The sequence below is a fragment of the Leptidea sinapis genome, chromosome 34 (assembly GCF_905404315.1).
Source record: "Leptidea sinapis chromosome 34, ilLepSina1.1, whole genome shotgun sequence".
In the NCBI taxonomy this organism is placed as follows: domain Eukaryota; kingdom Metazoa; phylum Arthropoda; class Insecta; order Lepidoptera; family Pieridae; genus Leptidea; species Leptidea sinapis.
In genome coordinates, this window is record NC_066298.1 from 1,005,001 (window position 1) to 1,032,221 (window position 27,221).

Consider the following 27,221-nt stretch of genomic DNA (forward strand, 5'->3'; position numbering starts at 1 on the left):
TAATAAAATACCTGTATTACTGGTCACTAGGATTCCACTTTTACACAGTGACTAAAAAGCTTGAAATTCCAAAGGATAGAGGTAAATGTGTGTGTGTGTGTTGGACTACGTTTTAATTTTAGTTTTTGTTTTTATCATTATTCTTCTATGTTTTAATGGATATTAATAAAAAAATATATTGGTGTCGTGTTCTGTATTAGATTGTGTTCTTAAATATAGCAACAATCCACCTAAAGAAACATTTCACAGGTAAATACTGTTTCTTCAATACTACTTTAGTGATGTTTATTACGTACATGTGAACTAAAATATAAAATACTAGCTGACCCGGCAAACGTTGTTTTGCCATATAAATTTTAGAGTTAGACCGTTTCTTGGACATTGCTTTATTTTTATATAATAAACGTAGCCTAAGTTACTCCTTATTACATCAGCTACCTGCCAATAAGAGTCGCCGGATTAGCCGGAACAAACAGACAGACAGACAGACAAAAATTGTAAAAAAAAAATATTTTGGTGTATGTACCGTATATTCATTATATACATTTAGTAAAAAACGGTTATTTCAATATTACAAACAGACACTCCAATTTTATTTAAATGTATAGATAATTCACACAATATTTTTTTATAAATTATAGCCTATATGTTATTCTGGTGTGTAAGCTATATTATTGCAGTTTCATCAAAATCCATTCAGTAGTTTTTGCGTTAAAGAAGTTCAAACATACATCCAGACATACAAACTTTCACATATTTTATAATATTAATTAAATGTTACATTTTATATACGCAGTAAACACTCTATTTTCCTAAGATTATTATAATTTAAGAAAATATGTGTTAGATAATAAAATATTGTGTACGTGAGTACGTCGTTTATCATTATTTGTCACAGGGATTGACCAAAAGCAAAATACTACACACTTCACTAACTCACTAACACATCTGTAAAACTAGCACACATGAACATTTTTAATTTAGTCTCGCCGTAACGAGGAGAGTGTTTGTCTATTACGGTAGTATACTAAGTTAGTGGTACCTAGCCACTCCCCTATCCTGAATCCTGTGCAAAGAAACTTACCATTGGTAAACTAAGCCTGTATGTAATTCACTAACATGGTTATCTTAATTTTAGGGAAATTAGTTACACGCACGATATATATACATTCGAAGTACACTTTTATTTTGCGTCTATGGTAAACCTAAATGATTACATAATATGTCCATCAATGTACATGTATGTATTGGACAATCAAAGTCGACCCGATAATGTACAAATAGTGGGCGTAACTAAATTAAGCTTCGAACCATAGACTTAGAATGTGTTAGCGTATAGACAACTCCATAATACGTGACTAATTCCGATTTGTCAATGTGTACATTTAATCTTCTATACATATAAATACAATTGGAGTTTGTAATATTGAAATAACCGTTTTTTACTTCATGTATATGCATTATATATTTAGTACATACACCAAAATAGCATTTTTTTTTACAATTTTTGTCTGTCTCTCTGTTTGTTCCGGCTAATCTCTGAAATGGCTGTACCGATTTTGACGGGACTTTTATTGGCAGGTAGCTGATATAATAAGGAGTATCTTAGGCTACGTTTATTTTTGAAAAATTATTTTATTTTAGAAAATAAAGTAATGTTGCAATGTTCAAGAATTAACGGTGCAACTCTAAAAATAATGTATATGGCAAAACAACGTTTGCCGGGTCAGCTAGTAATCAGTATACTAAAGGGCTAATGGTGAGCGAACGATAGACTGTTTACGATGTCAATAAAATCGGTTATAGTAACAATCACAGACTCAGAATATACTTACTAGCGTATAGACGTCCTGACAGCCCGATCATGCGTGATCTGTTTTGATTTGTCAATGTGTGCATTAGCTATCGGTTTATTAAACAAAATACTAGCCTGGTGACCGGTGCGCTTCGCTTCACCTTCGCAATTTATTATACAAAATTTCATATCAAAATTTCAAATCTGTTTTGTTCATCCGTGCTCTTGTATTGAATAATGTCGCAGAATATATCAAATTAGAATAATATCGAATTGTGCGTCAAAAAATTATTTCATGGAATTATTCATACAAAAATAAAATTTGAAACTTAAAAAATATTAAAGATCACGAAATAAAAATCTTTAAAATATCCTATCTCGCAAGTTGGATTAATATGCACACAGTGAACAAAATTTGATTAAAATTAGTTCAGTAGCTTAGGAGTTCATCGCGGATAAGCGTGGCTCACTTAAGTTTAAGAATTACGACTTCTCAATAAAATGGATTCGCTTTCCTTCTCTATCTTGCTGTATCTTCGTTAGAGATGCTCTTCGCGTGGGAGAAGAGCAAAGCTTTGTCTATACGCGAGTACATTGTAAGTCTGTGCTCGGAGCCAATAGGTCAGTACGGGATATTGACAGACTTCAACGCCGATTTAGCTGTTAGTTATGAACCTCAATAGCCCCTGACTCACTAATGCTTGATTCATTCGTATGAATGGTTCCAAGCTGTAGCTCGCTTTGATATCATACCCAATATATAATGAAATATATTGTGTACCCATACCATGACACAACTGTAAGGTTTGTGCTTATATTAAAAAAATATAAGTATTTTGCAGTATGTACATAGCTTTCGTATTACTCATGTGGGAAAAGTAGTATCTTGGCACTCGTTGTTGCGGTTGTAAAAGAGCCGTTTGCCCATTTTACAATTACGCGTGAGTTTTTTCTTAAATGAAACTTGTTTTAGTGCAAAAAGTTTACTTGACACACGCAAATTTAGATGTAATTGCTAGAATAAATAAAATAATTACATTTTTTTTTGTATTACTCATGCGGGAAAAGTAGTAACTTGCCTGCGCGCTTATTAGATATTTTTTACTGAACGGATAGTCGTGTAGTTAGTATTAATTACGAGCAGAATATAACTCTCTTCTATTCGGATTTTAGAAAATAATTGATATATTTTATATTTTAATTATTACATTTCAGAAGTAAGTGCCGTTTATTTTTATTTAGTAAATGTGGTATTTTAATTTATACTCATTCTAGTATTCATATACTAAATGTTTTTATATTTCTCTTTGTACCCAATGCGGTTTTCTAAGCCATAATGATAATAACTTTAAAAAATACTGCTCTCGTAATTTCGAATAGCCATGTTTATGGTAGGTGCTAAGTTACATAGTTGCCGAACAGAGGTGACGGGTATTCATAACGTTGTTTACGACACACTGTAATGAGCCATTTGCGCAGCCTGTAACAGAATGGCTGAGGTTATAAGGCGTTCAGTGCTTTGCAGATGTTCGTGAAATACTGCTAATGAGGAACGATAAAGTATCGCGTACACGATGTATTACAATGAGATAGTTCATGATTGACGTGTGCAGGAAACAGACTGAGTTGCGTGTTGCGTTCGCGTAGAATGTCTGGCTGTATAACGAACAGAGACACAAAAGGTCTGGCTTTTTTCCCATACAAACTAGTACACTTATGGAATTATAGACAGAATTATTCCATTCGAATTGAGGAAGAAATTAATACGAATATTCAGTCTCAAATTATAGAGATTAAATTTATATAAGAAGAAGACCATGCTTATTACTATATTTACTATTGATTACATTTAACAGTGGCCCACCCCCTACTTTCCACATGAAGCCAGCTAGCTAGATTATGGGTGCCGCACCGGCGCCTATTTCTACCTTGAAGCAGTAATGTGTAAGCATTATTTGGTCAATATGAAGGTCGCCGTAGCTAGTGAAATTACTGAGCAAATGAGAGTTAACATCTTATGTCTCAATGTGACAAGCGCAACTGTAGGCCGGAATCTTTGTGTTTTTCAAAAATTCTGAGTGGCTGCATTGAAATGCGCAGGGCGTATCAATTATCATCAGCTGAACGTCGTCCTCGTTTCGTCTCTTATAATATAATTACAAAAAAAAACTATAGTTACAGGGAAGTGTACCAAGAATACTGGCAGCATTTCCACGTTGGTTAGCTAGGCTGATCCGTTGACCGAAATAGCTGCCAGCGCTTGGGGTTCCAGTAGCCCTATGGGGCATGTGAGACTCACTGAGACTGACATATATATTTAAAATCCCAGATTTTTTTTTTGAGAGTTTCGGTAACGTAACTAACGATTACGGTTGAAATTAAGTTTATTGTGGTTAAGACCACATTATAGTGCACGTATATTACAAATCAATGAAAAGTAGGTATGAATGTGTAGCGCTAAAAATAGTAAAACTAGAGTGCGCTAACCTTTTAATTGGGCTGTCTTAGCTTTAAACTCAACATAATCTCAGCTGTCAAATGACTTTAAATAACAAACCAAAGATTGCGTTAAGCTTGAACTCAGCTGAGTTTGACGACAGTAAAGTGTAAGCAAACACTGAGTACGCTCTATAGATCTCAGCCCTATTATTGTAGCGAAAACTGACATTTGAATCACTAACCCCTGTGCAATTTATTATTAAACGTAATTATAGAGGATATCGGCTGAGTCCCCTTCTCTGACGTGATTTCAAGGGGAGAGTCAAAATGAAATATTCGTCTGGCTCACACGAAACATCCACGTAAACTGCCTGGATTAAGTGGCCGATTTTCGCAGACAAATTTTTGCTAAATCTCATATTTTTAAACGAGTTTAATTCATGTATATATATATATTATGTGAATCTCGGAAACGGCTCCAACCAAATTAATGAAATTTAGTATACAGGGAGTTTCGGGAGAGAAATCGATCAAGCTAGGTTTCAATTTAAGAAAAAGTAGTTTTATCCGTGTTTTAATGAGAAATTGCTGCTACAATAACATTAGAATACAAACGTAGATTTCGCCACAATGTACAAGTCTATAATAACTCGGATTTGGCATTGGGTGTTCCGGAAAGCAGAAGACCCCGGGTCGAATCCAGATGTTTCCAGTACTATTACTTTCTCATTTTTTTTATGTTTTGTACCTTCTTAAAAAACCGAGCAAGGCGGGGTTGTCCGGGTACTATTTTATTAAGAGTAGCAGTGCAGTTGAGGTTCGTTAGAATTTATTTTAAACTTAATTTCTGTGTTATGTTTTCTACTTCTAAGAATCCTTTGGCGGATTATGCCTTAATACGCAGAACCGAGAAACCTGCACTCAGAAAAAATGAAATATGGAAATATTTGAATAACATCGAATTTGTTTACCGAGCAAGCACATGGTAACAGCTTTGAAGGCTTTAATTCCGGCTGAAGCAGGCTGCATATTTCTTATTTACTAAATCATTATGAGCCCTTTTCGCATTTACTAGTGCCTCTTATGAGTCATTGGTCCTAGTGCCAACAACGTGTTTTATGATCGTAAAGAATTTAATATTGTCGAGTAAGACAGTTCGTCATGAAGCCATTATGTATTACGTTGCTATTTAGGATGAGCTGTGAGGTACCAAACGCAATGATGGGCATAAAAATTCTTTGAATAATGGCACATTGAAACGACAAATGGAATGTGAGGCTTCAACGTCAGCAGCACATCAAACCTTACTTTATCCACGCGTCCACGTTTGAGGTAAAAATATAATCTCGTAAATGGACATTTTAATGTGTTCCGTCGACTTCATTAAGTACTTGAAGCTCCTGAGAGTTATGGTGCAATTTATTCTTTTGTGGATGTATTATCATTATTACATATTATTGATATTTTTTCAATAATTAGTTGAAATATAAAATATCGTAAATAATGGCGTAGCAATAGCTACATTTGTTTTTACAAGAACTATAAATATTTTCGTTATTTTTAATATTTAGCCATAAATATTTGTATAAATTTTTTATTGTTTCGATTCACTTTTAGGTGTTAATAATTATTGCAAGGCTGACCCTATTACCGAATTAACTTTAATGTCTTTTATTAATTTTATTTACAAATTCGTTATTAATAACAGCGTATTAAAATGGTCGAATTCCAATTAACCTTAAAATGGAAGGATGCATTAATCGATTCCAGTATTACTTTAATGTTTGTCTTCTCGCCTTCCTTTCTTTTTTTTTATTATTTGTATGTTTAAAGCGTTATACGTGTTAAATGATGATTTTAATTATGTTAAAAGAATTACATTCTGTATTTGTTCTTTTACTTTTTTCATTTTGGTGATGTTAAGTTTTCCTTTATTTTAGTCACCTGCCTTATAACGGTAAATTTAACGCTGCTAAAGTACAACAGTTTCAGGGAGGTATATATCTATATTTATAAATTTACTCTCGTTATTATAGCGATATACTTCTTTGTGTGAGCCCCAAAATAGGCTGCCAAAGAAACGTTGGTACATATGCGTCTAATTAAGGAATTGATAATAATAAATTAACTGACGAAAAAACATTTATAAGCCTTGAAACCATGATTAACTGCATTACAGTAATCTACGTTTTTGTAAAACCATTTTCCATATATAGGGGGTAAACGGGAAAGTGGTTCAACTGATGATAACCAGCGGTCGTAGAATAAAATGTATCGCCTTTAACAGTTTAATTTTCTTTCACTTAAATGATATATAAAATAACATACGACTTCGTGATGTTAGTGTTACAAAAGCGTAAATGCATTTGATACTTTCAAGTTTTTGTTTTAAAATTGTGAGCTGATTCTGTGAAGCGGCCACAAATCGTTATCCATTTTTCAACTGCAGCCAGTTACTGACAGTGTTCGCTTTTTGTACTTCCTTTATCGTTTTCCTATGAAGTATTGTGTTAAATGTTTTTGGTAGTTTTAACGATACTTTCAATGTAAGCTTTCCGAATTTTAGTGTTAATAGTGAGTAAGTAAAAATTAATATTGAATTTGGAACTGATAACGCTAAATTCATTTATAAGCATCAAGTAACGTACTATGATTGATGAAATAATATATTTTTAAAATAATTTCGTTTCTTACCCCAGAATTGTCTAATGTGTTTTCAATCCTAATGTAAGGGCTAGCAATAATCAATATGCTTGCTGGTATATTACTAATTTTCTCATAAACCTAGACTAAGGGCTTTATTTGCCTGTTATAGAAGAATTTATCATCACATCCACCCATCGAGGACTTTCAGGTTGATGCGACTGTTACTACTACAACATTTGTCAAACAGATATTATACGCTTTTTAGATACTTTTGTGTAAGACAATTTGTCAATCAGTAAGTAGTAACTATGTACCTATTTCGTAAAAACTTGAAGCTTACGCCAGAATGACATTTTTATCAGCATTCCTTGTATTAAATGATCTACAACTTCATCTAGGAAATTTATGAGCCTTTGTAATTCGGAAAAATATTGTATCAAGCTTAAGATCTAGTAAAGTTCAGCCAACCGCGAACAGCTCGGTGATATTTGGCACGCGTTGGCCGAGGAGGATGGGGCGGAGGACTTGGCTCTCTCTTGAAGATCGTCGTCACCTCCCGCCTTCGCCCTTCAGCACTTTGGAAATTTGCCCGGTAGGCTTTACGTAAACCCTTCGTAATACCAGCATAGTTATGCCGTCTTTTTAATATTTTGACTATTATAGTGCCGTCCAATGCTTGACTATCTTTTAATCATGGACACCTTTCAAATAGTTTTATATTATCTGTAAAATTTACCTTTTCTGTATTAAGTTACCCTGAATTTTAATGGATTATTATCACATCTATGTGTTAGATTCTACCTTATTAACCTACTTTTTAACTTATTAATAAGTATAATTATTTTACATGATTAGTGTGTTGTACAAACTTTCATAATGTATGTAATTTTAATGTAATTGTGTTACATTTATTTGAATAAGCTTCTCTTTTATGCTGTTTTTTCTTCAAAATTAATATTACTTTTTCTGTAACGTGGAATGGGTGGGATATCGAGTTACCGCCGGCGCCAATCGACGCCTTCGTACATTAGTGAGAAATTCCATTTGCTCTTATCTTTTACAAGGGTGCTGAAATACTACATCCGAACCCGAAGCTGCGCTTCTCTCGTATTTATCCCGTCTGATCACATGTCACTGACAGTCTCGAATATGAAAACGTAATTGTCGTTTCTGTTATTATTGTAAACGGTATTGAAACTTTTGGCGTGTCGAAGTATTTTATTTATTCTGTTACTTACTATACGACTTGATGTCTGATTACTAATTTAATTATTTTATTAAATATATGATTATGCAGCGTTTTAATAGGGCCAGAGCAAATACAATTTTTTGTTTTGTTCTGTTTTGACTCTTGGCATGATGGCATTAGTTCTTGTAATTTCAATAATTATAAGAGTGTTTTCGTATTTGACGGGATATTTACCTAGATTCAAGGATCTGTGAGTTTCATGTTATTTATATCGTTATATATATCGTCTTATTCACGTTTGAGCCTCAACTCAAAAATTCCTTCAATAACAATAATCTGGTCTTCAATAGTAATAAGCTCTTTAGTAATTGATTGATTAACTAGTGGGAGGCTCCTTTGCACAGGATGCCGGCTAGATTATGGATACCACAACGGCGCCTATTTCTGCCGTGAAGCAGTAATGTGTCGGCATTACTGTGTTTCGGTCTGAAGGGTGCCGTAGCTAGTGAAATTACTGGGCAAATGAGACTTAACATCTTATGTCTCAAGGTGACGAGCGCAATTGTAGTGCCGCTCAGAATTTTTGGGTTTTTCAATAATCCTGAGCGGCACTGCATTGTAACGGGCAGGGCGCATCAATTACCTTCAGCTGAACGCCTTGCTCGTCTCGTCCCTTATTTTCATAAAAAAATTGATTTCCCCTCATACACTATTACAATAGTATTCCAAACTATCATGAAAAAGTTATAATGGCTTAGAGGATTTCGCCATCGTTTGCTAATCACCAGCCTTTGAAAGTAAGCTGAGGATTTGAAGTAAATCACATTGCAAGTTTCGAGTTAGACGTCGAAATGCCACCGAAGATACTATAGCGAGTGTATGTAGTGAACAATAATACTCATTAGTCACAATTATGCACGCACTGTTTAGTCAAGTCGTATGCAGATAACTGTCGGTGCTGTGAACATTAGGCTCGTCCCGATGATCCATCAATGTCGCTTTTTACACACCTCTATATAACATGTCTCCCGATGGAATGACAGTAAGAAACAGTAGTCGCGATGTGTTTTAGTTAACGTTTCGAGAATATTTATGAACTTACTAAGGCGGTGTTGTCCAGTTTTGCTAAAGCTAATATTTTTTTTTATCTACACCCATGCTTTAAATACTCTATAAAAGATTCTAAAACAGCTTATTGTTAACATTAAAACACCCAATTTCCTAATAACCATGACCATGACTCCGTGAAATATGGTAAAATATAATGTTGTTAATATTTATTCAAAAAATCACCGTATCTAGGTATATTAATATATCGAATTCAAGGACGTGCTTTCTGTTTTGTTAGATACCTTGTCAATTAAACCTTGCTTTGGGCTAGATGTTTATTATGTTGATACAGTCAGTTTTAAGTGTAAATTTTGAAGTAATTAAGAATCGATGAGATTTTGTATAGTTCTGATGGGTTCAGTTGTTCCCCAGAGTTGTATACCGTACTGAGGGAGGGTTAAGTTGATCCCAAGCAGATAAAAGCATCTGAATTTAAAGTTTTTTCGCTTCTCTTAGATTTGGTATGATTTCTCCAAGTTAGTCGGCGCTCAGTGTGAATGCACAAGTATTTTACTGAATGAGCTTGCCCTGTCTGGGACTAAGAATAAAACGGGCAATTAAGTCTTATATTTTTTTTCAAAAGCCTACTTTTTCTTTTAACTATGATAAAGTTCATCAACGGTAGGGCTGTAAAAGGAAATATTTGAATTAGAAAAACATTTTAATCAAATTATTTTTAAAATTATTATTTTAGCGTCAGTGACGCAATAAGTTGAACCGTCAATTCTCACCACAGAGCCTCCGGTTCAATTCTCGCCCGCCACGTACTAATGTATTTACGGGCGCTTTATATTGTAAGGTGGGCTACGCTCTTGTTATTCCTGTGGTATTATAAAAGAGCTGGGCTGCGCTGATCACTTACCATCAGGTGACACGTATGCTTGTTTGTCCATCTCTTTCATAAAAATTAAATTCCATATTTTTTCAAATGTTATGAGTTTAATATCTTTAGTGCTATGGTAGTTCCGTTAAGTTTTGTATCCACTCTCGTTCCAGCATTCGACGAGTCAACAACTTCTGATGATGCCTCGCGTAGAGGTGAAACACGTCTCGGACTGATTTCAGTAGGTTTACCTACTACATTTTACAATTTATTTTAATTCATTATTAATTTCGTGCTCGACCGTGAGATGTTATTAAAGTGTTGATTAAAAAAAAAAGTCCGCACGACTGAAGCGTTAACCTCAACAAACCGGGCGAGTTTCTTTAGAAACGACTGCCCGAACGAGCGGTAAGCGGAGTCATTCAATAATACTAAAATATAATGTTCAGCGTGCCCAGTAATAATAATAATAATCATTCATTTACGGCATAACTAAACCATAGAAAAATACAAATAAAATAAAATTACAATAACATTAATATTTTCTTCGATTAACGCAACATTTATATAAAACACTTTCAAAAGATTAAAACGCGTGTAATTTTAACCGTTTTTCACATTTGATTTTTGCGTAAAAGTTACATTTTTATTTTTATTTCAGTCCCCCTTGCAGTCGGGTTAACAAAAATAAAACTTTTAAGTGTTTTATTGAAATTACATCAATGCTACTAACAAGTTACAAATAAATTAGATGAATTTCAACTATATTAAGTGAAAAAATGGTCATTACAGGATCTGTTTACTTCTAAAAAAATTTGTCGTTCCGACATTTTAGCCGATGATTTATATTTTTGTAATAGTGCGTATACAGCCTTATATCGCGTCGCTCGTAGGGTTTCGTCCTCTCGTATATTTTACCGAGACGAGCTTAGCTGTGACTAACTAGGCATTTTAAATACAAATCGACACGTGACGGTGCAAGGGAAACCTCCCAACTCATTTCCATTATAGTCTTGTGACGAAACTTTGAAAATTCTCCATTGTATTTATGCCTTTTGTATTTGTTTTTTTCTTTGTACTCAAGTTATATCCGAATAATACAATATAATTTTGGAATTTTTAATATTGTGCTGAAAACGTGACATGCCCAACAGAGGCCCGTAATAAAGTAATTTATTTGCAACATTTTTACGTATCGTGAGGTGAAAGGACCTTAATAATTTCTGTTTTTATATACGCGCCTTATGGACCATCAAGATGAGAGCAAACTCCCAACTTAAAGGCCGGCAACGCATCGCTTGATTCCTGGTGTTGCGGATGTCCATGGCCGGTTGCCTCTACCATTCCCCATCACGTGAGCCTATTGCAAGTTTCAAGTAAAAAAATATCCTTGTCCCGATGATGTATTTAATAAATAAATTTATCGATACGTTGTGGAATAATATTACATCGACTGACTTTTATCGATGTATTGTCAAGGAAAATAAAAATTAAAAATCTTTGATATATAAATAATCATGTTTTTATAATTACGCTAAAGTCTAAACGATTTCGGTGAATGTAATTTTCGATGGTTTTCTGGTGTTCTAGGATTATGATTGTAACGGTGATGATATTGTTATCATCACCGTTACCACATTTCCACAATACATTTGCGACGTAGCTGCCACGTAGAAACCATAGCGGCGCTGTGCAGATGTGCGGTGCCAGGATGTATTTTTTATGTACCAAAACCTCACTTCGCTCAGTCCTTTCTACGAGGGTAGCTCAGAGCAAAGCTAGGAAAGTTTTACCAGGGGGTGGGGGGGCCGGCTTCTTTGCACAGGATGCCGGCTAAATTCTGGGTAAGTATCACAACGACCCCTATTTCTCCCGTGAAGTAGTAATGTGTAAGCATTATTGTGTTTCGGTCTGAAGGGCGCCGTAGCTAGTGAAATTACTGGGCAAATGAGACTGAACATCTTAAGTCTCAAGGTGACGAGCGCAGTTGTAGTGCCACTCAGATTTTTTGAGTCTATCACGAATCCTGAGCGGCACCATTAGCACCGTCCGGAAAAAAAAGGTAAATAGAGTGATTCTATTGGTTCTTAGCAAACACATTCTGATACGCATTCTCGTACATCTCTAATGCAAACGCAGCCTTTGGAGGAAACATTAACTGAGCCTTTTTTTCTCTGAAAGCCTCATCCGTCATAATGCTGTTTTCTTGTTTAAACCATTCGAAAGCCGTGCTACATATTGTTCATCATAAAAATTATGCCTTGCATCTCTTGTATTTTAAACTAAATGGACATGTGCCCTTCTTGCATCTCCCTTCAATACTCCTTGGTTAGAGCTCGGAGTGAGTCACACTTTCCAGCGAAACGTAATTGAGTTTACTTTAAAGTTCCACTCGTCGGCCGGAAGATCGGGCTCACAAAGTGATTCGGATTTATGCGTTGTTCTCACAACTTTACAATTTTAGAACTTGCAAGAAACTCCGGACACAGTTCGCTCTTTGTTTTAGTTCTTTGTAAGATTTATAAGTTAATTATGTATTATTAGTATGAGTTAATACGTAAGTATCCATCACTACTAGTAAAATTGTACTGACTCTGTGATTTATATGGGCTGAAGATTCGTAGAGCTATGAACAAAAAGAAATCGCGCCTTGTTCCGGACGTAAAAAGGTTTAACTAATTATGTAATAACTTATGACAGAAGGACCCTTTATTTGGGACTGAATAAGCTATAGAAGAATTGAATTGCGATACTTGTTTTTTTTTTTCATTTATGTTTTTGATAGCATTAACAACATAATATTATGACACTACGTACTGCTGTATAAATAATATTTATCATTTCTCATACTCGGAAAGTAATGTTGTTTTGATCTGATTATTGGGTAGAAAATGCGGCTTCCCTCCACAGAGAGGGAAAAACTCATACAAATTACTTCCCACCCAAGGGCCGGAATGAGCTTTAAAAATAGAACTGCTGTCAGCTGTGTAGAGCTGCTAAAAATGCTGTGGCCATGTGACTTTCTAAGCAGCCAGTGTGAACTTAGCACAACCTTCTTTGAGCGGAATAAGCCGCAACAATTACGCGGTGAGTTCCATATTTAAAATTCAAAAAGTCGACATAAATTGTCCTAATTTGACAATTAATTTTAAATAGATACTACTAATATTATAACATATTATGTATGATTAGTTTAGATAAACAATTAGTTTTATTTTCCTCATATTCGAAATGAAAAGTAGAGTGTTTAACACGGGTAAAAAAATCAATACCTACTCGGACTACAGCCGGTCTAAATACCTTGGGAATTGATTCTTTCGACCCTCGGTTAACAATCTACTATTCTTTTAACTTGCATGGAGGACATTTTCGAAGTAAATTTTTGGTTTTATTATTTGTAGCGGTCATAAGTATGTTAAAATTTCATGTGTCAAAGAAAAATTAAGGTAATCTATTATATTAAACGCAGTTTTGATACTAAATGTTATTAAGCTTATGAGATACGTGTCACTGTCAGACAGATAGACAGACGAACGGATATCGGACTCTAAGTAATAAAACTCGCTTTGGAAAATCTTCAGGTTTCTAGGATTCTAGATCTTTTTTAGGATGTCCTAAAACTGCAAAATATGCTGCTACAGATGGGATTTTTAATCTACCTAAGCAGTTATAGGTTATTATTTTATGTTATTATCCCAAATATCTAGGAAAGATTACAAAATCCTAATTAAAGGAAAAACTGTAACACGCTACCTAAACTTTGAATCAACATGACTGTACAAATTATTCATGGAGCTGACATGGTCAACTTAACGACATGTTTAATATTCTCGCCACCGCGACTAATACATATATAACATACATATAATATACACAGTAGCCTGCATTTAGAAAGGAGTTATAGTTATATAATTTATAGCTTCAATTATTTCTTATTATACTTACTTACTTACACAAAATAATTTTAACCAGTTGTCACCAGTTTAATCAAGACCAGCTACGTACCAATGTGTTTTGCGTTTTCAAGTTCACATGTACGTTCTTTCGACGCTTATAAAGTCGGCGGAGCTCTTGTCATTCCTCTGGTGTTGCAGTAGAATGTGGGCGGCGGTAATTACTAACATAAGGTAACCCGCACGCTCATATGTCCTCTTCTTTCATAGAATAAAAAAAATGTATGACTTGTACTTAATTAAAATAGGAATCACGTCTGTACGTTTTTTTTTTTTATGAAAATAAGGGACAAGACGAGCAGGACGTTCAGCTGATGGTAATAGATACGCCCTGTCCATTACAATGCAGTGCCGCTCAGGATTCTTGAAACCCCAAAAATTCTGAGCGGCACTACAACTGCGCTCGTCACCTTGAGACAAGATGTTAAGTCTCATTTGCCCAGTAATTTCACTAGCTACGGCGTCCTTCAGACCGAAACACATTACTGCTTCACGGCAGAAATAGGCGCCGTTGTGGTACCCAGAAGGTATATCATAACCTTCTTTTCTCCGGGACTCGTGCAGGTATCAATTTGTGATTGACAACAAATAACTAAAAAATGACTCCATCCAAAACTTATTAAACTCTATGATAAAAAATATTAAAGTTTATATTGTGAAGCAAATAAACCAAAACTGTTATGTAACGATGTATGTAATTTGGTTCGACTCGACTAGCGGTGATCGGTTAGAGTAAAATTTTATACGCAATCGTAATTATTTATATTGTTATCACAATGAATATAAACAAAGAAAAAATAGCTGTATTTCGTAGATTTACACTCGCCTTGATAAAAATTTTTGTTTATGTCATGACGTATGTGGACAAAAGCACACGCCGCCTTTTTAATAAAATACTTTTTAAAACATAACAATGCGTGTATTTGTCGTCCTCTTAAAAGTATTTTATTTAAATGTGTAACACTTGAGATGTGGTGCTGGCGCCGCATGCTAAGGATACCATGGACGGCTTACCGCACTAACGCCTCGATCCTTAAACAGCTTAAAATAGGGAGCAGTCCACGTCTATCCACTACATGTCTGCAGCGGATCATGAGATACTTTGGCCACATTGCACGACGTGGTGCTGATAACCTTGAACGTTTGATGGTCACCGGGAAAATTGAGGGGAAGAGACCAAGAGGCCGGAGCCCACGACGCTGGTCTGACCAAATATCCGAACAGACTAAACAACCCATCAGCATCGCACTCCACCATGCGACAGATCGAAACAGATAGAGGAAAGCTGTAGACGAACTTAAGCGGAGTCACGATCCTCAGCAATGAGGGAACGACTGTGAAGAAGTAACACTCGCGTTAATCAAAGCAGATATTACACGAAAATCTTTTATATCATTTTGTGATACTTTATACGGATCCCTTAATGTAAGTCGTCAGAGTCGCGAATGTCCGGTTTTTTGTGGACGGTCTCGTTGATGCATCGATAATGGCTGCACAGCTGCGGTACATCCGGCGCGCTTGCCGGAACGTTTGCGTGTTATTCGAATTAAGAAAACATGGAGTGTCCTGCAATACTATTCAATGCTGGGGTTAGGGTCATTGTCCGTGTTCCGTACCCGAAGGGTAACCAACGGAACCCTATTAAGGCTGTCTATCTGTCTGTCATTAGGTTGTATCTGATAAACCGCAATAGTTTCTTTTTTTATTTTATTTTATTTCAAAAGAGGGTAAACGTGCAAGAGGTAGTGGTGAGGCAACCGCTCATGTGGGAGGCTCCTTTGCACGAGATGCCGGCTAGATTACGGGTACCACAACGGCGCCTATTTCTGCCGTGAACCAGTAATGTTTAAGAATTATTGTGTTTCGGCTTGATGGGCGCCGTAGCCAGTGAAATAACTGGGCAAACGAGTCTTAACATCTTATGTGGTGACGTCATCGAGGTGACGAGCGCAATTGTAGTGCACTCAGAATTTTTGGGTTTTCAAGAATCCTGAGTGGCACTGCATTTTAGTGGACAGGGCGTAGCAATTTACCATCAGCTGAACGTCATAAAAAAATGTACATCCGCAACACCACGGGTCAAGAGATGCGTTGCCGGCCTTTAAGTTGGAAGTATGCTTTAAGGTTGTATTGGTGCGGGAAGACTTAGAGGCAATGAACGCGCGATTGTAGCAAGATAGACGTCAACTTGATGCGAGTGGAATTTCGTATTAGCTAGGTTAGTCAGCTGAAACTTTGACATAGTGTATATATAGGTATTTCCGACATTAATTCCAAAGTGGCCGCAATACCTCTCAATACCTGTCGGAAAAAAATCGCAGTTGTAACTTTTTTCAAAATTGATTACTTTGACGTCCATTTAATCCTTGTCACTCTACGGATACTAATAGCGCTTTGAGAAACAAAGTAAATAAGTATCTACTACGGTAACTTATATTTTTCTAGACGCCGTTCCGAGTCGAACGAGCCATAAATTAAGATTACATTAACAATTTTGACACTTTTTCGATTCCTGTCAGCCGTAATCCCCCTGAAAACATTGACAAGCTGGCTTCATAGCCTCGGTACTTGTACTATGACATATTCTTTGGCCTCGGGATACATAAATAAATCAAAATAATCTCACTTGTTTATCAAAAATTTATCACAACAATAAAAACAATATAATATGTTAAACTTAATCTGCTAAGTTGTCGATCATAGCGTCGATCGTTTTTTTTTTTAATATTGTTATATTTTTATATTTTTGGTTTAAATTCATTCACCATTAATTATAAACTTAAAATTTAGAGGGGCAATAAGCCGACACACACTAGTCTAATACAGTTTGCTCTGAGCGGGTCAAAGGGATGAAGTGGGTGGGTTAGCCCCCTCGGCAAATAATTACCGGCCCGCCTATAAGGGTGCATCCCCTCGGCGCTGGCGCTAGAAGCCAGGCTTTTCTTGTTAAGTCCTCCTGTTTTCCTTTCCTTTTTGGTGGCTCTCGCTCGTGGGGACGCTCAATGTCTGCGAGGCCCTCGCATTGTTACAAGTCATCGTTGCGTGGCTTTTGTTGTACGACCGTGGCAACTATTATATTTAAGTACTAGGTATACACCCACACGCGCCCTTATTCAATAAACTATAATAAATTCAAAATTCATATGTTTAATATTATATATTTGTGTCACTTATTCAACGAGAAATTTAAAAACCATTCGAAACGATAAAATGAGTGGTATATGAAAGTGAAAGTAATTCAGACGGATTTTTCTATAAAGTTAACTAGCCTTTCCCGCCCGCTTCGCTGGGCGAATTTTAAAAGGAAATAAATTGAAGAAGGAACGTTGGAATTGGAAAAATTATCCATAAACCATCTAGGATAAATTTCGCATCAAATGGTGGTAGTTGCATGTCGATACGATCAGTGGTTTAGGCGTGATTGAGCCTCAAACAAAGACCATTTCATTATATTATATATAGAAGAATATTGTGTTACATTAAATATTTATTTCATGAAATACCCTCGAAGCGAACAACGCGCCATTTCCAATGTGGTCTCATATTTTATAGTCATTAATGGTTAGGAGCATTTACCGTACAAACGTTTTTAAAAAATCTTTACTCGATTAATCATTGGAAGTGGAACCCTAAAAAAAGGTTAGGCGGACGTACGGTCAACATAATAAGCAAACCTTTAAAAATGCTTTTTTTCTTTATAGGCTAATAAAAGGACTCATTTTGCTTTTTCTTATAAAATACAAAGTTAAAATAATGATGTACATTGAAAATAATAAAATTATATTCAAAAACAGAAATACAAAGTTACAGGAATTCAATTTTCTTAGAGCGCTCTTAGCTACTATGACGAAACTAAGATGTGACGTCACATTTTATTATGGCTATCTCTGTATAATGAGAAATAATAAAATCTTAATTGAATTTTGAATTAGTTTGATCATCGTTTTATTGGCCATTAAAGCTATATTTAAAAACTCAATTTTTAAAATTTGTTCAGGATGCCAGCTAGATTATGGGTAGCACAACGATGCCTTTTCCTGCCGCGACGCAGTAATGTGTAAACATTATTGTGTTTTGGTTTGAAGGGCGCCGTAGATAGTGGAATTACTGGGCAAATGAGACTTAACATCTAATGTCTCAAGGTGACGAGCGCAATTGTAGTGCCGCTCAGAATTTTTGGGTTTTTCAAGATTCCTGAACGGCACTGCATTGAAATAGGCAGGGCGTATCAATAACGAGCTGAACGTCCTGCTCGTCTCGTCCCTTACTGTCATAAAAAGACATATTATACCTACCCTCCGTTGCTTAATTTCCTCCAAGAATAAATCAAACGAGGGTTTTTGTAAATGACAAATCAGAATTGTGAGTTACGTCCTAACAGGCGGCAGGCTACAGTAAACATTTGTTTTTCAGCACAGTTCGCACACAATACGCGATAGCGCTGTGTTTATTTAGATTTTAGTTCTCGCCTTTTTTGGTCATTGAATTTGTGATTACGGTAGTTAAGTACCTCCCTATGGTGTTCTGACACGTATTGAATTTAACATCGAAAACTCGATTAATCGAGTGCTTAATATCGAGTTAAATAGAATCGAATCTAGTGTAATATATAAAATATAATATTATGTGTTTGTGTTTGATGCGCTATCGTCCACCATTCATCCGACTGCGATGGAACTTTGCCACTTGGGGGCCATTTTAAATGTAGTTTATACAACAGGGTGGGGGTCGATTAAGCGTGACATTATACTACAATGTGTCGTTCTTCCCCCGTCACTGTTTTCAGTAAAACACAGAAATTTGCGCAGTGCAGGAATGTGAAATTACATTTATTTCTTATTTGACACGGCTAACCGCCATTTTCTTTAAGTCGAAGAAACAAGAACCTAACTATTAACTTAACACAACACACCGCGTTATAATTTTCAAAGATCATGACAAGGTGACAGCTCTAACCATAGATTAAACAAAAACAAACAAAATATCATGGAGTAAATAATTAAGTCTGTTATTAGCATACAGATTTAAATCTACTTACCTAAATTAACAGGCTGAGATTTTTAGTAAAACTTAGCTGAGTGTGATAAAACGCGAACTAGAATTTTACATTGGACTATCTGAGCTTAACTTAGCATAATTTCAGCCGTGAAATGACTAAAACGGAATTAAAGACTAATACTCAGCTAAGTTTTACATAAGTTAAAGTCAAAGTCAAATAAACCTTATTAATTAGGCTTACACTAAGCGCTTTTTAATCGTCACTGTAAATATTTCTTTTAAATTACTAAATCTACTATATGATATTGGGAACAAGTAGAGCTCGTGCGAAGAACATACAAGAAACTCTACGGCCACTCTTTCAAGTCAGCCTGAGCAAAGTGTAAGTACGCTCTATAGATCTCAGACTTAGTCTAGATGGAATGTCTCAAGTGACTGTAATAACACCGACACCCTCGCCCTTCAGACCGGAACACGTGGGTACCTACCGCTGTTTTGCGACAAACCGTATTGATGTATGGGTGTGAGACGTGGAAGGTCACCAAGCCCATCTCTCATCAACTTCAGGTTTTCGATAACCGATGCCTTCGAAATATCCTCGGCATTTACTGGCCCGACAAAATTTCCAACGATCATCTTTGGTGACGCTGTCATGAAGCCCCAATCGACCAACAGATAAAACGCCCTCGGTATCCAATCCCTAGACTGAAACCCTCAAGGAAATCGCAAACGTGGCCGTCCAAAGCAAACCTGAAGGTGGATTGTCATTGACGAAGTGAAAAACATCAGAAAAACCTGCAGTGAAATTAAGATTGAGTCTCGTCCGTCGATACAGACTAACACTTTCATAATATCTTTCTTTCTCTCGCTAATTTCATCTAATCTGGGCGTGTAACTTTTTTTATAATAATGGTTCGTTAAATTATTGTTTTATTATTAATTAGATATTATAATACCACCTACGAATATAACAATGTAGTAACGATTATCTTAAGTACCTAGATAAAATTGATAGCTAAGTGCACATTGAAAATTAAATACATATTTTCTTAAATATTTTAAACTAAAGTAAATTGAACTTTTACATAATTAACGCTTATAATAATAATAATAAAGCTTTATTTATTCCGAATCAGTTTCTTTTTTTTTTTTTTTGTATAAATAAGATTTTAAACTTATATTAAAACAGTTAACCCTAAAGTGAACAAAGTCAGAACAGTTCATACTTAATGGTATAATACGGCCCATTTCGAGTAAAAGCCTCCTTCATCTTTTACCATCGTTATCTATTCTGTTATATTAACGCTTATAAATACTTCATTACTTTGGGCATTAACAAAATGTTTTATCTCAAGTCAAAGGCCATTTGGGGAACAATTCAGCAGCAAAAAATATTATTTGTACGTGGGTTACGCAGCTTGTTCCCAACACATAGTTTCTAAAATTAAAAATATTTCTGTAAATTCTTTAAGAGCTCTGAGGAATAATTATACTGCGGCGTTAATTGTGTATAACGGCCAAGTTCTCCACGTGTTAGGCTGGAATAATTTAAACTACTCAAAGTTATGTAAGCTTTAAGCCGTGCGGATATTCCCCTGGCGGTCGGGTACGAAGTTGTGATGGTTAATGATCGGCTGGACGCTGTGTGCGAACGGACAGATAACATTACATTTGAATAATGTTGACCACGTATCATAGTTTGACGCCGCGGCCATGTGCTGAATACGAGCGATTGTTGAAGACTTACTATGGGAATAAGTCATGCAACGAGCAGTATAAACATGGTCGCAACCATAGACATACTAGCGTATGTAGTATAGACAACTTGACAGCCCGACAATGCGTGCCGAATTTTGATTTATCGAGTAAAACTTGCCGTTACGATAGATTCGCTTACCAATTCTATCTTGCTGTAACTCCGTTAGAAAACCTCTCTCGCACGCTTAGTTCGTCTGTACGCTGGTGTATTGTGAGTGTGGTCGTAAATCAACATAAAGAGATAGTACTTCGGTAAAAAGGTAAAGGTATTTAAGCGCTATTTTCCGTTTCTCGATGTCTGCTGTGCGCCTATTTTGCGAGACAGCACTCTTATTTCAAGCTCTCGTAAACCCAGTGCCAGTTAGTCAATTTTAGATACAACCTTTGCTTTTTTTCGCAGGTGGGTGTAGGTTTTCCTCGAGATGTCTTCCTTAACCGTAAAAGCGTTTAATGTACATGAGATTTTCGGAAGAACGATAATATTGGTCGGTGGCGGGTGGCGATCGAGACTGCGTTCCGAGTTTAAACGGAATATCTCATGTGTCATCTAATCACGGTTATTTCGCGGCAGAAATAAGTACGCGTAATTATAGTATAGTATCTACTATGTATCTACAACAAAGGTCTTTGCATCGTGCCCGTTCTAACCACACGTATATTCCATTCTATTCTCTCTCACTCTCCTATTCTTTTTGTTCCACTGGATACAAAACTATGTCGCGTTGTTTAAATCTTTCTAGAGTCCTCGGATTTGATATCTATGGAAAAGCTATGTTTATTGCAGGGGCTTTAATCAGACGTTTACGATTTGAATCACTACATGAGATATATACTCAGGAATCTAGGTCAAAAAGATTCACAGCTATCATAATATTCAGAAGCTATCACTGTCGTTGTATTCAAATTACTATGTCAATTCAATTCAATTTTAAACTTGCAACAGGATTGTATCTTAGCTAGATGACATATTATCATTTTCATTGCACATTTTTGACTACATGTTGAAGACCTTCTGGCCTTCCGGCACAGGTGTTCCTCACTTAATAGAAGGTTAGCTTGATGTGTTAACAAGCGCTACCGACGTCATGAACTGCCATAATATATCCCAATTAATAATTACATTTATTTAAGTAACTCCTTACTGTGTTAGTAATGTTATTTTATATAATTATCACTGATTAGAAGTAACTAATAGCATATCATATTCGGATCTTTAGTTAATTTATGTTAGTTGGCACTACAGTAGTGCCAACTAACAGTTGGTAGCATCATCATGGTAGACGGTCGTGCCCTATATAAGCCAGAGCGCTAAATTCGAGTAGGCATTACTTATTGTTAATTGTAAGGGGACACTAATTGTCTTTTAATTTTAATAATAAGTGTATATTGTAATTCTAAGTGAAAACTTTAAAATACAGATGTAACAGTTATATTATGTGCGTTTACGCCTTCTACATACTATGTTTGTACCATTTTTGTTACTGAAATAAATAATACTACATATTTAACTTCCCCAGGGCAGTGTGTTGGGTTGTATATTGTTTCTCATATATATAAATGATCTTCCTAACTCAATAGACGATGATTGTACTCTTTTTGCTGATGACATTTCAATTTTGATCCCATGCTCTAATTTAAAACAACTAGAAGAAAAATTAAATAGTACAATGGACAAAATCTTTTGTTGGCTAAATAATAATAATCTTGAACTTAATATTAATAAAACTAAAATTATACCTTTTAAACCTTATCAAAAATCCCCCTTAAATATATCATATTCTTACAGAAATTCACAACTTGAAACAGTTGACACAGCTACACTACTGGGAATTGATTTAGACTCACACTTGACATGGAAGCCATATCTACAGAAATTAAAAAGCAAAATGTCATCTTTTACTTATGCTCCTTACCAACTAAAACGCGTAACAGATTTCAAATCTGCCCTTGCTGCTTATTATGCATATGCACATTCTAGATTATCATATGGAATATTAATATGGGAAACTGTAGTGAAATAAAAGATATATTTATTCAACAGAAAAAATGTATCAGAATTTTAGTAAATATTCAGCAGATGGATTCATGTAGACCATATTTTATTAAACACAAAATTTTAACTCTTACTTCAATTTACATCCTAGAAGCATGTAAATTTGTTAAAAAACATTCGGACTTATACTCAACACTACCAAATAACAAGCGAAATAATAGAAATTTAAACAAATTAAAAATTCCCCAAACAAGTATGTCATTAGTGTCATCGAGCCCTCACCACATAGCAATAAAAATTTATAATCACATCCCAAACGAAATTAAAAATAAAGAGAAGCCTTCTCTATTTAAAAGACATCTTAAAATTTTTTTAGTTTCAAAATGCTTCTACGATTTACCCGAATTTTTTAATTACAAGTGTGAGAATTAGTTACAATATAGTATAAGAATGTATAAGACTTATTTATTTTATGTATAACGTTGCTGTGCCCTTGTCACATATATGTCTACCCATTAATGTACCAACCATCGTACTGTAAAATGTGACTTGCAATAAAATATTTTGATTTGATTTGATTTGAACTTTCTATTATCGGTAGTAGGTACATGGTCAGCTCGAGATTTCTCCGATGCACTGTTAACAGCTCAGCAGTTTTTGACCGTTCAAGCAGTAGATAATCATATTATATTTTTTTTAAACTTCTGTCAGTCAAAGTATTGATAGTATATTTTAGCTACAGTTAGCTATAGATTATGTAAATTATTGGATATTTGGGATATAAATTAATGACGTTCGATTTATCTTTTAATACATAAGTATTTATAATTATTATACTTGACTTAGAATATGCAAGGACGGGCTTTCCATTTCTATGTGTTTATTTCAGAAATGACAAAAGTCGAAAAAAGCTAAAAAAAAACTAAAGTCATAATCAGCTATAAATGATTTAATAAATCACTTTGCCGAAAAAAGGCAAAGAAAGTGAATATTTAATTTGTTTTAAAAAAATGGAAAAAGTGACAGATAGATTAAATTATGATGAATTAATAGTTCTTTTAATTTTATGCAATAATTTCTTTTCTTTTGTGAGAAATCTTTACCCTTCATAAGGGCCCCCAAACAAACAAGTTCGGGGCCCCGCTAACGCACGCTACCCCACGTTCTATGGTTACAAGACAACAATATATTTAATATGATATACATACTTAAACATAAATGTAAACATCCATGACTCGAAAACAAACATCCACATCATATAAATGTTGACACCTACAGATTCGAACCCGGTACTATAATATGCTCAGTAGGCAGGGTTACTAACCACTGGGCAATATTATTGAAATTCAAATTCAAATATTTTTATTCAAAATAGGATGTGACATCACTTATTGAAAGTCAAAAACTACCACCCATACCAAATCGAATGCCTCAGACCTGAGAAGAATGGGCGCAACAAACTCCGCGGGCTTTTTTTTCATCACAAAAATATGTTTACAAAGTAATATTGTACAATTAAACACTATTTAATAGCCTGAGGGGGCGGTCGCTCCATTGTAGGTCATCATTGTGAATTTAACTAATACAATATGTTTATACAGTTTCATGGATATCGCGTTTCATCTGTCAAAATGCACCGCGCCTATTCTGGCGTCTGTGTCTGTGAGGTGGTTGAGAGCGCGGAGAGCTCTAATTTCAGTAATGGACTCCCATCTCGGTATGAACACAGATAAGCGCTATGGCTTGCTGAAAATCGCAACCGTGATATTCCGTTAATATTCACGACTTGTAGGGACCGAATATAAATTAGCCAATAACTATTACCGTTGCTGAAGGTTGTAGTTCCATTTCCGCTCAGGCGGAGGCTTTTGCAATATCTTTTCCTCGAGCGAATTTCCTCCAGAGCTTCAAATATTATTCTTCGTTTCTTTCATATCATGCAGTATACAGTATCATGGCATAGAATTAAATACTTTAAGAGTATTAGAAATCTAAGTAAACACATGTAAATGTTTCCTTATATGTTTTTCTTTTATTTAACCCTGGATTGAAACTATTTCTAGAAATTTTAATATAGTATAGTGTTTTTTATTTAAGTAAGTACCTGCTATTATATACCTACTAAATTTTACTTTTCTCGCTCTTTAACTGTTAAGGGTTGGTATGTACCTTTATCCGTGCGAGGGTTAAATTGCATGCAACCTTTACCAGCCCAGTAATAACTAAATTTGGCCTATTTTATACTCATTAGCGCGACCGGTAGTTGGTAGGCACTGCTTTTAAACGCCGCACTGCAGTGAGCTCCACAAAGTAATTCTTCTCAAAATTCAAATAAGGCACTATTTGATTTTTTAGCTTAGTTTGTCCATTACAATAATATTGGCGACTTCAGCTATCACGTAAATGCTTCGAAAACATTGTGGAGCCTTCAAATATTAAAAAATACTTCTCGTTTCTACAATATAAGTAGCGGAAAAATACAAGATGTAAGAATAATATTTTTTTACATCTTGTAAGATAATATTTTGTAATACCTTTTTCTTGCCACCTCCATACAATAATAAAAACAAAAGACGAAAAAAAAAATCTCATTGGTTTTATGCGGCAAATGCGCCACTATTGAGCAGAATGGGGAAAACATTTATCTTCATTCATCCCTAAATATTTATCTTGCTCTCTTTAGATACAATATCTCATGTCCATTACTTCAGCGGCCATGCAGACCATTCAAAGCGTTTGAATATACTAACGTATACACCACCTAATAAAACGCGACCAATCTTGATTTGTCAATGTGTGCGTTAGCTAGTGCTTTAATATTATAATTACTGAGGAGGTAATTACCAAAAGTGGCTGATTTTTTACGACTTTTATTTAATTAGGCGTTATTATGCTCAAATACATAATAATCGAAATTTTTGTGAGTTTTATTAAGTGTAAATTCCGCTAAGATATGTCTTCAATAATTTCGACACTTGTTTCGCCTCTATACGAGGCATCCTCAGGAGCTGTTGACTCGCAAATCCTGAGACAGTCTCGTGCAAAAATTTGGCGATTGATAATAATAGATATATTGATTGGAGACAAATGTTAGCGGAATTTACACTTAAGTTTTCTTGTTACTGTTTCTCCGTCAGAAATGTTCTTCTCTCTTGCCCGCTTTGTTTATACGCTAGTGTATTGTAAACCTAAGCTTCAGACTTGAACAAGACAGCACAAGTGCCGCTATTAAATGAGCTTGAAATTTTTTAGAATACAAAGTAGGATTACTATACTATAGTAGATTATATAGAGGATAATGATGCATGGTTCTTGTCTGGTTCTGCACAGGCTGACCCAGCAAACGTTGTATTTCCGATATTAAAATCGCGATACAAAAGTTACTGTTGATCGTAGATGGGTAAAAATTTTAAGTTGTATATATTTTTAAAGCTGACTCATAATCAAACAAATTTAAAAAAAATGTCATAAAAAAAAATCGTGTGGACCACCCTTAATATTAAGGGGGATGAAAAATAGATGTTGTCTAATTTCATGAGAATCGTTCAAGCCGTTTCGGAGGAGTTCAATGTTTAACACCATGACACGAGAATTTTATTAATATATTAGATATTAAGTAGGCTAAGTTGTTATACGATTTACATGATGTTCTGGGAGGTTCTTATCAGTTCTTCTCCATGTCAAAGCCCGTTTACGAACTGATATAGCTTATTGACGTTTACTAAGTGTTGTTGATATGTTATGTTATTGTCACTCCCTATGGTAAATATATATATTTATAATTCTACATTTAAATTTTCTTCCATTCGATTATTTCCTGAACCAGCTGCTATAGATACGTCATCACCGAGCTGTTGCAGAGTGACCTGCACAAGATCATTGTCTCTCCGCAGCATCTCTCCGCCGACCACATCAAAGTCTTCCTCTACCAGATACTTCGAGGTGAGTCTCATTCCATTTTATACTCTATTGTAGATACATATAATTCAGTTTCAGTTAGCTTAAATGTTGTAAGAAAATAACGATTAATTTGGGGAAGTTCGCGAAACAAAATTCACAACTGTTTTTACAAAATAAAATATACATTTCACTATTTTCAAAGCAATCATTACACACGTTTTAATGATTTAATAGTTATTTATGCAACTGTTGTGTAATAAGGGGTATTAAAACACGAATGTGGATGATAATAGTATCACATGAGTGTTTTAATACATAATTATCAACAGTTGCATACAAGACTTTATCTACACCTATAATATGAATCGTCTAAAAGATTCTGGAACAGTTAGCTTACTGCTAACATTAAAATACCAGTCCTAGTAGTAACCTAATATTATTCATTACTGATTGTATACAAATAAACTAAGTATTAATGAAACAATTATTTATTTTAGTAGTAATTTACATTTTGTATAGTGCAATAATTAAAATTCACTCGAATATAATGTTCTTTTGCAGCGTTTAAAATGAATCGCTCATTTTTTGTAAACAAAACAATAAAAATATCGAAGGAA

The 27,221-nt window shown here is 35.0% G+C and overlaps 1 protein-coding gene across 1 annotated transcript in view; it reads left to right on the forward strand.

Moving 5' to 3' along the window:
• Positions 1 to 27,221, forward strand: part of LOC126974866 (serine/threonine-protein kinase NLK) — a 176,497-nt gene that overhangs the window by 117,868 nt on the left and 31,408 nt on the right. The window contains 1 exon segment of the mRNA XM_050822561.1: positions 26,540 to 26,646. Within this exon segment, the coding sequence (XP_050678518.1) occupies positions 26,540 to 26,646 (107 nt within the window).